General features: G+C 34.5%; 1 protein-coding gene across 2 annotated transcripts in view; it reads left to right on the forward strand.

Annotated features, from left to right (window-relative positions):
- The window catches only part of Cdh12 (cadherin 12), a 1,234,181-nt gene extending 1,220,064 nt beyond the window's left edge, over positions 1 to 14,117 (forward strand). For both annotated transcript variants that reach the window (XM_017591412.3, NM_001427475.1), the window contains 2 exons: positions 5,856 to 6,107; positions 8,178 to 14,117. In XM_017591412.3, coding sequence (XP_017446901.1) covers positions 5,856 to 6,107; positions 8,178 to 8,677 — 752 coding nt within the window. In that variant the 3' untranslated portion in view covers positions 8,678 to 14,117. The remainder of the gene's footprint in view (positions 1 to 5,855; positions 6,108 to 8,177) is intronic.
- Positions 14,118 to 14,349: the final 232 nt, after the last annotated feature.

Below are 14,349 nucleotides of genomic sequence, written 5' to 3' on the forward strand. Positions count from 1 at the left end.
TATCTGTGTAGGAAATTGTCCATTTCCTGAAGATTTTCAAGTTTTGTTGAATATAGGTTTTATAGTAAGATCTGATGATTTTTTGAATTTCCTCTGAATCTGTTGTTATGTCTCCCTTTTCATTTCTGATTTTGTTAATTTGGACACACTCTCTGTGTCCTCTCGTTAGTCTGGCTAAGGGTTTATCTATCATGTTGATTTTCTCAAAGAACCAACTTTTGGTTCTGTTGATTCTTTCTATGGTCCTTTTTGTTTCTACTTGGTTGATTTCAGCTCTTAGTTTGATTATTTCCTGCCTTCTACCCCTCCTGGGTGTATTTGCTTCTTTTTGTTCTAGAGCTTTTAGGTGTGCTGTCAAGCTGGGGATATGCTCTTTTCTGTTTCTTTCTGCAGGTACTCAGAGCTATGAGTTTTCCTCTTAGCCCAGCTTTCATTGTGTCCCATAAGTTTGGGTATGTTGTACCTTCATTTTCATTAAATTCTAAGAAGTCTTTAATTTCTTTCTTTATTTCTTCCTTGACCAGGTTATCGTTGAGTAGAGCATTGTTCAACTTCCACGTATATGTGGGCGTTCTTCTCTTATTGTTATTGAAGACTAGCTTTAGGCCGTGGTGGTCTGATAGCACCCATGGGATTAATTCTATCTTTCTGTAACTATTGAGGCCCGTTAATGACCAATTATATGGTCAATTTTGGAGAAAGTACCATGAGGAGCTGAGAAGAATGCATATCCTTTTGCTTTAGGATAGAATGTTCTATAAATATCTATTAAGTCAACTTGGTTCATGACTTCTCTTAGTCTGTCTATGTCTCTGTTTAATTTCTGTTTCCATGATCTGTCCATTGATGAGAGTGGGGTGTTGAAATCTCCTACTATTATTGTGTGAGGTGCAATGTCTGTTTTGAGCTTTAGTAAGGTTACTTTTATGTATGTAGGTGCCCTTGTATTTGGGGTATAGATATTTAGGATTAAGAGTTCATCTTTGTGGATTTTTCCTTTGATGAATATGAAGTGTCCTTCCTTATCTTTTTTGATGACTTTTAGTTGAAAATTGATTTTATTTGATATTAGAATGGCTACTCCATCTTGCTTCTTGCGACCATTTGCTTGGAAAGTTGCTTTCCAGCCTTTCACTCTGAGGTAGTGTCTGTCTTTGTCTCTGAGGTGTGTTTCTTGTAGGCAGCAGAATGCAGAGTCCTCGTTGTGTATCCAGTTTGTTAATCTATGTCTTTTTATTGGGGAGTTGAGGCCATTTTTGTTGAGAGATATTAAGGAATAGTGATTATTGCTTCCTGTTATATTCATATTTGGATATGAGGTTATGTTTGTGTGCTTTTCTTCTCTTTGTTTTGTTGCCAAGACGATTAGTTTCTTGCTTCTTCTAGGGTGTAGCTTGCCTCCTTATGTTGGGCTTTTCCATTTATTATCCTCTGTAGCTCTGGATTTGTAGAAATGTATTGTGTAAATTTGTTTTTTTCAAGGAATATCTTGGTTTCTCCATCTATGTTAATTGAGAGTTTTGCAGGATACAGTAACCTGGGCTGTCATTTGTGTTCTCTTAGGGTCTGTATGACATCTGTCCAGGATCTTCTGGCTTTCATAGTCTCTGGCAAAAAGTGTTGTCTGATTCTGAATGGTCTGCCTTTATATGTTACTTGACCTTTTTCCCTTACTGCTTTTAATATTCTTTCTTTATTTTGTGCATTTGGTGTTTTGACTCTTATATGACGGGAGGTGTTTCTTTTCTGGTCCAATCTATTTGGAGTTCTGTAGGCTTCTTGTATGCCTATAGGTATCTCTTTTTTTAGGTTAGGGAAGTTTTCTTCTTTGATTTTGTTGAAGATATTTACTGGTCCTTTGAGCTGGGAGTCTCCACTCTCTTCTATACCTATTATCCTTAGGTTTGATCTTCTCATTGAGTCCTGGATTTCCTGTATGTTTTGGACCAGTAGCTTTTTCTGCTTTACATTATCTTTGACAGTTGAGTGAATGATTTCTGTGGAATCTTCTGCTCCTGAGATTCTCTCTTCCATCTCCTGTGTTCTGTTGGTGAAGCTTGTATCTACGGCTCCTTGTCTCTTCTTTTCTTTTCTATATGCAGTGTTGTTTCCATGTGTTCTTTCTTGATTGCTTCTATCTCCATTTTTAATTCCTTCAACTGTTTGATTGTGTTTTCCTGGAATTCTTTCAGGGATTTTTGTGATTCCTCTCTATAGGCTTCTACTTGTTCATTTATTTTTTTCTGTGTTTCTCTAAGGGAGTTCTTCATGTTTTTCTTGAAGTCCTCCAGCATCATGATCAAATATGATTTTGAAACTAGATCTTGCTTTTCTGGTGTGTTTGGATATTCCGTATTTTCTTTGGTTTGAGAATTGGGCTCCAATGATGCCATGTAGTCTTGTTTTCTGTTGCTTGGGTTCCTGCGCTTGCCTCTCTCCATCATATTATCTCTAGTGTTACTTTGTTTTGCTATTTCTGACAGTGGCTAGACTGTCCTATAAGCCTGTGTGTCAGGAGTGCTGTAGACATTTTTTCCTGTTTTCTTTCAGCCAGTTATGCGAACAGAGTGTTCTGCTTTCGGGCGTGTAGTTTTTCCTATCTACAGGTCTTCAGCTGTTCCTGTGGGCCTGTGTCTGGCGTTCACCGGTCAGGTCGCTTGGAGCAGGAAGGTTAGTGTTACCTGTGGTCCCGAGGCTCAAGTTTGCTCGTGGGGTGTTGCTTATGAGGTCTCCGCAGGGGCAGCAACCAGGAAGATCTGCGCCACCCTTTCTGGGAGCTTCCGTGCTCCAGGGTTCCAGATGGCGTTTGGTGTTTTCCTCTGGAATCAGTAATGTGGGCAGAGTGTAGTCTCTTCTGGTTTCCCAGGCGTGTCTGCCTCTTTGAAGGTTTAGCTCTCCCTCCCATGGAATTTGGGTGCAGAGAACCGTTTATCTGGTCGGTCCCTTCAGGTTCAGGTGGTGTCTCAGACGCAGGGGACCTGCTGCTCCTATGCCCGTATCCAAGGGAACCCAGAGGCTGTAAATAGTTTCCTCTTTGGCCAGGGATGTGGGCAGGGGTGGGCAGTTTTGGTGGTCTCTTCCGCTGTGCAGTCTCAGGAGTGCCCACCTCTCCGGGCAGTGAGCTCTCTCTCCCATGGGGTTTGGGAGCAGTGAGCTGCTGTGCGCTGGGATCCGCGAGTTTGGGAATCCCCTGAGTTTGTTTTTAAAACAAGTGAAATACTGCAGTGAGATAATGTAGAAGTTGACCACTAACCAAAATTAAAGACGTCTGGAGATGAGCAATGTGTGCCATGACTAGAGAGAAGAACGTCTGAGTATCAATATTTCTCACTGAAGATCACGGGTGGGTTGGCTCCCTCCTACAGTGAGAAGTGAAGAATGGTTGTAAATAATAAGACAAACATTTTACGAATTTAAATGTAACATGTTTATATCCTGAATATAATATTAGCCACATGTTTATATCCTGAAGATAATAACATTTTTGCTAGTTATAATTGGTCAGTATTTAGATAACAAAATATAGAAAGTAACCCTGTCCAAGCCAATGGAGGCTGTGGCATAATGAATGGGAATTCTTCCCCCGTAGACCCACATGTTTGAGTACTTGGACAAAAGTTTCTGGCACTGCTGGGCATCATGAGGAGATACAGACTTGGTGGAAGAGGTGTATCTCTAGGGCCTGCTGTTAAGTATCAAAAGCCCACGTCAATACAAATCAACTTGGTTTGCTCTCTGCTTGTGGATCAGGGTGTAAAATTTCAGCTGTGGCTCAGGGCCATACCTGCCTGCCTGTCATCATGCTGTCTAATATATTGGCCACGATTCTTAACACCCGAAGTTCTATCTCTCTATCATATCTCTAGCTTTTATGGATTGATTTGGGTCTTCAGGTTTTTGGACAGCAAGAGAAAAGCAATGAATACATAACCATATTGTCAGCTTAGTTACAAGCCATATGGAAAGAACTTACTCAAACATTCATTGAATCCTTGGAATAATTGAAGCAGCAGTATAACCCCATAAGTTTTGTGGTTTTTATAGATTACTGATACTGTGATATGGAAAATATTTTCTAAAATATCTGTGTATCTCAGATTATAATAGTGGCCATGACAACAAATGCTCCTTGATGGAAGGAACATGATAGCATTTTTCCTATAAATTTTTGATTTTAATGAAGAAAAATCAAACTTTGAAACCATAATCTTGAATAACTAACTTAAATCGCTAAGCAGAAAAAAAGTCACCATTTCACATAATGCATGTATGTGTACAATTTTCTGTGACTTTTGATATTCATCTCCTTTGAATAAGTATATTTTGTAAAATATATATTGAATATCTAATATGATAAAATTTGGTGGAGTAAAGTAAAATTCTTAATGAATTGAAAAATCAGTATCCAGGAGCAGAAAATGCAATTTAAAAATCTCCACATAATTTACTGTACTTTATTTATCATAAATTATTTTTTAAAAATACATTAAGTTTATTGTAACATCTTAAGCATGGAATTGACGTTTCATGTACCAACTTTTTTCCATAATGCAAAGAACAAGAAATTTAGGATACTCAGTCACGATTAATAATAAGTTAGAAACAAATATTTTAGGTTCTTTTCTTCATATAAATTAAGCAATAAAAAATGAGGTAATTCCTTCCAGAGATCCCTATATTTTCTATTTCTCTTTTTTTTTAATGATTGGCACTTAATTTATGATCTCTGACAATAGGAGGCTTTTTTTACTCAACCTAATGGAGTGAGTCATTGAGTTTTGAATATCTTGAGTCAGTTCTCATTTCCCTTTGTCTGCCATTAGCTCAAATATTTATCTCCACTTAATCTATTTATGGAACTCAACTAATGGTGATGCAATCTTGATAATTTCCTTCATCCTAAAATGTTTCTAGAATCAAAATAAATAAACCTTGCAAAGCAAATCTTAACGATAACTCAAAAAGTTTTCCCATAAAAGTACTTCCTATGGCAATTTGAGAAACTGGTTAAGTAAATATTGTAAATTCAATTTACAATTAATATAGTGGATTGTGATTAGAATAGTAATGTATCTCTAACATAACTTTACTTTAATAAGTAGCATAATTTTTAAGTTATTTTCCTGATTCCCAATATTACTATAAAGTTTATATGAAAAACAATATTTTAAAAGGCATTGTTTAATTGAAATTGAAAAAGTATTTAGGGCTACTAATTTTATGTATATATACATACATATACACATTATGGATATGGATGTAAGTGGAGTGTGTGAGACTATGTCTATTACTGTAAATGGCTATATGTATTTTTTGCGTGAGTGTGTATACGTACCTATATGTGAAGCAGAAAGAGATAAAGACTGCAGATTCTCAGTATGGATATCAATCTTCACAATCATCCAGTGTTTTTATATATTTTATTTTATTTATCAGTTCTACAATACATAGTTTAAGATGTTCTTCATATTCTTCTTTTAAATCTTTGACATTTTTAGGATTTAGAATTATAACACTATAATTTCTCTAATATTTTTCTCATTCAGTTTGATTTTGATATCAGGAAAAAAAGAAACAACCCAACTTCTTGTGCATAATACTTGTAAATCTTTGTTCTTTCTGGATGGACAGTTTCATCCATACACCCCCAAGATGAATGCTTTTCTCCCCCTTGAGCACTATTTTAATTACATCTGATTACACTAGAAAAGTTTTCATAAAGATATAAGAAATAATTTTAATAAGTATGCATTATACTGAGTCAAAAAGAGCTTCCTACTGCTTAGCAGATACCAATTTAATACTTGAAGTGAAACTCACCATAGCTATGTAATCCTAAATGTCATGTTTTGCAGACAACACAGCTGGAATCGAAACCCGGAGAAATGGCTACAGCCGCAGGCAACAAGAATTGTATTTCCTTCCTATTGTTATAGAAGACAGCAGTTACCCTGTCCAAAGCAGCACGAATACAATGACAATTCGTGTTTGTAGATGTGACTCTGATGGAACCATCCTGTCTTGCAACGTGGAAGCAATTTTTCTACCTGTAGGACTTAGCACCGGAGCTTTGATTGCAATCCTACTATGCATTGTTATACTCTTAGGTTGGTTAACACACTGATCATCTTCTGTTTATTTCTACCTATCGCTTTACTCGACCCCATCCTCAGCTTACAATCTCTCTAAGTTTGGATACCAAGCTGGTTAGAAAATCACTGGTCACTTAATAAATATTTGTACTAAAAACATTTTCTAATTGGTATTTTATATCTAACATTGTCAATATGTAAGTAATTATTACTATTCGTCCTGAAAATTGACTCCTTTTCCAACATAAAATCCTCTCTCATTTAGAACCATATCTCTTTTAATTAGGCATACTATTAATTTGACTATGTAATAAAAATCAACTCAGATGAATAACAGATTGTAATTCCTAGCACAACAAAGGAATGAAGAAAACAGAGACGCTAGAGAAAAACAGAGTACAAGGACCACAAATTTGTTTACATTCTACTTGCCATCCTAAATGTCTTCAACACCTTTCACATTCCAAAACAAATTTGTAAACATTACCGTTAAAACAGAGGAGAGCTGTCTAAAATATCCAGAAGCACTGCTAGACTAAAAATTACTAAAATAAGCATATTTTGTAATACTGTGTGAATATATATATATATATACACACATTCATATATTCCATTTACTAAATACTTCAATGCTGGTTATTCCTTAGAAATCAAAGGAATTAGATATATATATATCTTGTATTGAGTTTAAGAAATAATAGCTATCATCTAAAGCATTCTAATATTATAGCTTTTTTTCTCTTGAATAGATATAGTGACAAGTAGTAAATAACATATTGTAGATAATACTACCTGAGTCAAATGTCCATGGTGACATAGAAAGTGAATTCTTGGTCAGTTTCAACACTATATATATTAATTCTGTGTGGATAACGTAGTTACATGAACAAAACATTCTTTATATCATCTTGATAACAATTATCTATGCTACAATATTACTAGTGTTAAAAACTTCTAGCTGAATGTTCAAAGAGAATTCGCACATCAGAAATTTTAAATATTTATTATTTGACAATTGACTACACCCAAACTGTGCTCATTATCTTCTACGATGAGATATCTATTGAATTAGAGGATAGTTGTGTATTTTCTCAGAATGCTGTGAATATTATAGGTGTTCTCCTTTAGCCCATGAAGTAAGCAAACAAACAAACAAACCAAAACCCTGTTCTATCATCAGTATCATAAATGACACTTGTAGTGTGACCATCTACCATAACCCTTCCTGAATAGCCAGAGTCACTTGTACTATTGTAGATACTATTAAGCCCCATGTTTATAATAATAAAAAGCAGTATTTGCATGCATTATCTTCTATTAGATCAAGTTTGGAAATATATCTATTCCCATACACTATTTAGTCCTATTATGGAGTAAGGTTAAACAATAGAAGTATGTGGGTCTAGTGTTTCTTTTAGATACCCTCTAACCATATTCAATGGAGTCTGTTTTTCTAACCTTGCACAGCTAATTTTCTGGAACTATTCCTTTCATTCTCTCTCTCTCTCTCTCTCTCTCTCTCTCTCTCTCTCTCTCCCCCCCTCTCTCTCTCTCCTCTCCCCTCTTTCTGACTGTTTCTATCCTTCTCTTCTGTGTCTCTAGTGTACTGTTTTTTTCTTCTTTATTAACTACTGATTTTCTCACCAAATTCTTTGACCATTTTACAGAAATGTATTTTTTGCCAAGAATATTGTTACCCATGAAAGATATTTAAATGCTACTATACCATGAAATGCCCATCTATTTTTGTATCAACTCATATATCTACAGAGTAAGAAGGCATATTTCCTCTTTTTAGTTCTTTTATTGCTACATTTTCTGTGTCCAAAATATTAAAATACAAAAGGAAAAACATTTGATAATATTAATGGCGTTTCTGTGATTTCCGGGTATTTAGCATTTAAATATGAAGTTTGCATTAGACAATTTACAATCATATGCATAGCATCTTATTATATTATTATGTCTATGAACATACTATGACATCATTAAAGATATGCAGCTATCCCTTATCTGCTGCGACATTTACAGAGAGATGAAATGAAATCTGTGCTTTCATTTACCAAGTTGTAATTTTTTTTGTAGCTATTGTTGTGCTGTATGTAGCACTGAGGAGGCAGAAGAAGAAAGACACCCTTATGACCTCCAAAGAAGACATCAGAGACAATGTTATCCATTATGATGATGAAGGAGGTGGGGAGGAGGACACCCAAGCCTTTGACATTGGGGCTCTGAGAAATCCGAAGGTGATCGAAGAGAACAAAATTCGCAGAGATATAAAACCAGACTCCTTCTGTTTACCTCGTCAGAGACCACAAGTGGAAGACAACACAGACATAAGGGATTTTATTCACCAAAGGCTACAGGAAAATGATGCAGATCCAGCTGCACCCCCATATGATTCCTTGGCCACTTATGCTTATGAGGGGAATGGGTCAGTGGCTGAGTCACTCAGCTCCATAGACTCTCTCACCTCAGAGGCTGACCAGGACTATGATTATCTATCAGACTGGGGACCCCGCTTTAAGGTCTTGGCAGACATGTTTGGAGAAGAAGAGAGTTACAACCCTGACAATGTTACCTAGGGGAGAAGGAAAGGCTGATACATATCTAAAGGAGAAAGTTTTGAGAAAAATAACACAAATTACACACACACACACACACACACACACAAACACACACACACACAGATTTTGCAGGACAAGACTTTTTTGATTATCCAGTTTCTAACAAGTTGCTCTATTTATCATATTGTCATTTTGGTTTACTCTGTAGACAAAAGATAAATCTTATAATATGTACTTGCTTTGTTCTGTTTTGTTATTTGGGAAACCCATCGAGATGAGCTCAGGCCTATTAAATGCAATTCACTGACATGACAACCTAGAATGAAGATAGCTATGTGGCGTCACAGTGGAAGAGTGTGCGATTTTTCTTAATTCCACTAAAGTGCCTATTGAAACTCTTATCATTATAGTGGTGTTCATAACACTCTGCTGTGATGGCTTTGCAGGAGTCAGAAATAAGAAGGAACAAAGCAGACAGTGTCTCTATGTCAAGGAGCAATAGTGACAAGCTGATTCTCATTTCTTTCAAGAACAGAGAAGAATAATTCCCAAGCTCCATCTTCTTATACGGCAATGCTTTTCCTTTTGTAAACTGTAAACTAAAAACAATGCTTTTACTATTCTTTCAGAAACTGGAATAAAAGAGACATTATTAAATTCAATATGTAAGTTATGAATTCTGAGAGAAATGCTTGAGTCATAGCATTAGTTCATGTAAACAATGTTAATTAAGCTGTTAGTTTTTCCAAAATAACTAAATAAACTTATACAGAAGGAAATAAAAAGAATCCCTCTTTATAAAGAGAGGCCTCAGGGCTCAAATTCCAACATCAAGTCAATATCGGTTTGTTTAATTCTATACTGGCGTATAGACATTGTTTTTTAACAAATCATTGAGTCATTTAAGCTTTCAGTCATAGACAAAATTTCAGCTTGTGTTTCTGCTGAATTTTGGGACAGGAAATATGCTATTAATTTAACCATGAGAAAAATTTAACATTGTGATTCTCAGAGTTTCTCTCTGAGAATCTCTAGTGGTAATTTGATGAATGATTCAAACAAAATACATATCAAATATTGCAATTTATAATGAGCATATATGTTTATTCTATACTACTGAACAAATAAGTCAGGGAACCTCAAAAATAAAACCAATGACTAAATCCCAAAGGGAGCAAAACTTCAATGCCAGGCAGCTGATTCACTTTCTCTCATGATGTGAATTTTAACTTTGTGAAGTCAGTTATTATATCAGCCCAGCGTCACCTCTTTATTATCTCATTTACACAAACCCTCATGGAAATTACTCCTCATAACTCTTTAAATAAAACTTCTCCAGTTCATGGAAATGCCTAAGAAATGATGGAATTTGTGACTATATTAGTAATATACATAGTTCAAATCAATTCCATTTGGATTAAAAATCATTTAGAGATTCACAGGATACAACACTTACAAATCAACCATAAAGTAACGATGTAGTTAAAACAATTAACAACTTTTACCTATAGGTTGGAAAAATTAAAGTGAAAGAGTTGTTTATCACATATGGATAGTATCTGGTTTTATGATAAATTTCTGTGAATATCATTATTATTTGTGAGGCTATGAAGATAAAAACTCACACTATAAAATCTAAGAAATTTACAAAATTAAACAACTTAATTTTAGGCATATTCTAAAATGCATATTTTAAATTACTTATTGTGTGGAAATATGCGCCCTGTTTCTTTGTCCACCATTTTGTAGACTGTTTTCTCCCTTTTGGAATGGGAGATTTAACCTTCGTTTTTCAGTCAGTCCTCCATAATTCTCGTTTCAATTTTCATGTAAAAAACAATTATATTCAGTATTTTACATTTGAGAAAAATAACTGTTTTATAAATCTTAGAATTGCCATGCTAGAGAAGAAAAATTTGATAAGACTTGTTTTTTAATCTCACTATGTATGGAGAATGTCTTCTTGAAGAAGGTTAATATTCAAGACCACACCCTATTACAATCTGACTCTTGTCAAAGACTATTACACCTGATATGTTGACAGGAAAGAAAATGGCCTTTTCGAGAAGTTGCTAAGCAGAAGCCATGATGACCTGAAGATTTGAGAGGCAGATGGCTTCAATCACACGCCTAAGAAGATAGAAAAATATGCAATGTGTGGCTCTTAGGTCTCACCACACTCATATCTTCGTAATTTCCTACATTACTTCATTAGCTCAAAAGAAATGATCATAGAAAAAGTGGTTTTAAACAGTAGCAGTTTATATCCACAGCTCTGGTGGCAGGTTTCCTCTGACCATCTTCCCCTCTTCATGGAGAAGACCACATTTTTTCACCACTGGGTCTCATTTTGTGCTTGTTTCTGTTTCTCTTCTCACAAGGGCACTCTTTGTATGAGAGCAGTATCTTCCCAGAGGACCTCTATTTACCTTGTTTAATAATAATGGCCTTACCACCAAATCCTATTTGAACTGGGACTACAGCATGTGGATTCATGCAATCCCAATCTGAAGATACTATCAATGTTTATTTTCTAAATAGCATCTCACTTACAAGAACCAATAAAGGAAACAAACATAAACAAGCAGAATGTTAAAAAATAATATATGATGTGGAAAGGAGATCCTTTGGTGCTTATAATTAGAGGAACTATGATAGCTTTAGGCTACTGAAAGGACTAAGCCCAGTATTTCAATACCTGTAATACCTTGGGATGTTTTTCATTCATAAGACAGGTGTTGACCGTCATTCAAGCATTAAGCAATATAAAAATGTTTAAAATTTGTATGAATGATTTAGCTATAAACAAACAGCAATTTTGTTATTGGCTTGCATGTCTATCTTTATAGAGCTACATACATATGTACATATATATAACTTATATGTTGCCTTCAATGCTACTCAAAGAAATGTATAGTCAGCATCCAAAAAGTGAAGCAGTGTTCATTGACGTACTAGAAATGATCTGTGTATGTTGAACTTTAACCCGTTTTGACTCAAAATGTCCTATGGATCAAATTCCTTGCCTTTCTTTTATTTTCTTTAGTAAAACCAGTTTCATATATTCAGTGTTGTGGACAATTAATCTGAAATTTTCTTGTCATTAAATTACAGCAATGGTTGAAATATATCAAATAGCTTACCTACAGGCTATGCTAATTTAAACATGCATAGTACATCATTATAAGTCGTAGTACATAAATTTTTGAATCATGTAGGGATTTGACTGATCTTTTATCAAAATCACTAGTTCTACTTAGAAAACCCCACGACTACTTTTCATCAATATACCTGAATATTCTTCTGTGAAATCAAGAGAAAAAGAAGTGTACAGGATGAGAGAAAAATGATCCTAAATTAGATATAGTGTGAGGATGTTCTCTTCCCTTAAATATTATGCTAAAATTTCAATACCTGTAGAGAATATGGGATCGGTATGCAACACCATGATGCAGTAATTAATGTGCACAAGCTCTGGGTTCCCTCCCAGGGCCACAAATATAGAAAAATAATAGTAATGATGATGTGATAATGATAAACAATGTAATGCAGATGTAAATAAGAAAACAAGGTATTTAAGTGGATCCCTGATTAAACCTATACCTAAAAACAGAGGTGTTTTATATTAGTAGCCTCACTATGTTACCAGCAAACAGACTGATTGTATGAAAGAGAGGATTATTTACATAAGAACTTCTGCTGAACCGTTTTTCTCCTTAACCTCTTAAACCTGCTAGCTAGGCTAGCCCTCCAAAATGTATTCAGAACCATTGTTTCCTCAGTACCTTAAAAGCATTTTGAGAGGAAGGGAAATTGCTTAGCCTTAAAACTAACCTGCTGCTCTTCAAGATGATCTGTGTTCATTTCCAGAACTTACATGAAAATGTCTCACAGCTGTCATTAAGTCCCACACCAGGGGATCTGATATCCACTTCTGAGATTATTTTACATATGCAGATATCAACATGTGGATAAACACATATGCACACGACTAAAATTAAAAAAAACAATCTTGGAAAAGTTATTTTCTCTCATGTCCTATCATAAATTCACTGGTGAAATAGAAGGATGCTTTTATCCATCATTAATCAAAGGACACACAGCATTGTGTATGGGGCTATTAATCAATGTCCTACTCTCAGTGTTAAGAAGCTTCGTATTAAGTCAGAATACTTTTTTTTGTCATTCTCATGATTCAATACTCATTCAAACTTTTAGTACAGAGGGTTGGTACTCTGTGAAGTTTTCCTTTATTCTTTCTGGTAGATTTTGTGTTTTGTCTTTTATGTAATTTTAATTCTTGTTTTTTTGCATATTTTGTGTTAATAATAAATTGTGTTATTTTTTACATTTCATTTTCACTATATATAATATATGTATATATATGTATTATATGTTTTGTGATGATACTCTCATCTATGTCTTTTAGTTATAATTATCTTCTTTACAAGAATTTTCTGTTCAATTTTCAGGTATATTTTGTTATATCTATGTTCTGTTTGTTTTTGTTCTATTTAACTATCCGTACCATATGAGTTTTATTTTGAGATCCTTACTGTTTTAATTCTAGCTACTTATAAAATTGTATATTCATTTTTCTTTCCAAGTTGGATGGGAAAACCTTGTCGAGAAAAAAAATCATATTATGTTAGACTTTCCTTAAAACATATCTTCAGCTTTATTCCTTATTTCAATTATGTGCTATGCTCAAAATATCTAGGTTATAAAGTATTGGATTCCCCTGTGACAATCTAAGCTAATAGACTTGAGACTTCTCTGTTTCAAAACCCACTGCCTATGTTCAACGTCATCTCACGATTGGACCATTAGCCTTCTACTCAGATACTGCAAATGTCTGAGTGTACTATGGAATATGTGACACTTGGCTTAGTGTCATCATAAAATCATCGACAGACACACACACATCCATGTATATGTGATATGCAATTGTATAAAGCATTGTTTTGTAAAACACATTTTTTATCATTTAAACTGGTACCATTGTAGTCTACCACAAAATAGAGGTACACACAAATATAAACAAAGTCTGGAAAACATTCTGATTTTCTGACCTTTTTGACAAGCACTTCGTCTGTTGTATTAGAACAACTGCATTGAACAAATTGTTCCTGTTTATCTATGTATGCATAATACACATGTGACTGACTATATGTAAGCTGATATTTACTCTTGTGAAATACCACTGAATTTCTTCATTGATTTTTCTCAGAATTTCTAGTGTCATGGATTTTACAGCAATCAATCTGATTGGCAAGTTTATTAAAGGTTCTTGAAATTACCTAGGATTATAAGTTCATTCTCATCTGTATAGCTTTATTAAAAGCGAAGAAATATGGTTCAAAAAATTCCCACACAACTTGATTAAGAGAAAGAAAGAATAAACAAGGGATAAAATCCGTTTTAGTGTGAAGACATAAATAAATATAATTTCAATATCAATTCTGTGACTCTTCCCATGGTTATTTTCTAACTTTTAGGCCAGTGTTTGCTATACTGTGCTTACAAATGAAGTTACTATGAGATTCTGACAGTTCTGGGTCATTTTACAGCTCATCATCATTGTACTTGTTTATTAAGAAGAATAATTGATACACCATTGATTCTGCTGTTTATATCTTACATTATATTCAAAGTGTGAAGGGCATAGTGCAGGAAAAAGTTGGAAAGGT

This window comes from Rattus norvegicus, chromosome 2, assembly GCF_036323735.1.
Source record: "Rattus norvegicus strain BN/NHsdMcwi chromosome 2, GRCr8, whole genome shotgun sequence".
Lineage (NCBI taxonomy): Eukaryota > Metazoa > Chordata > Mammalia > Rodentia > Muridae > Rattus > Rattus norvegicus.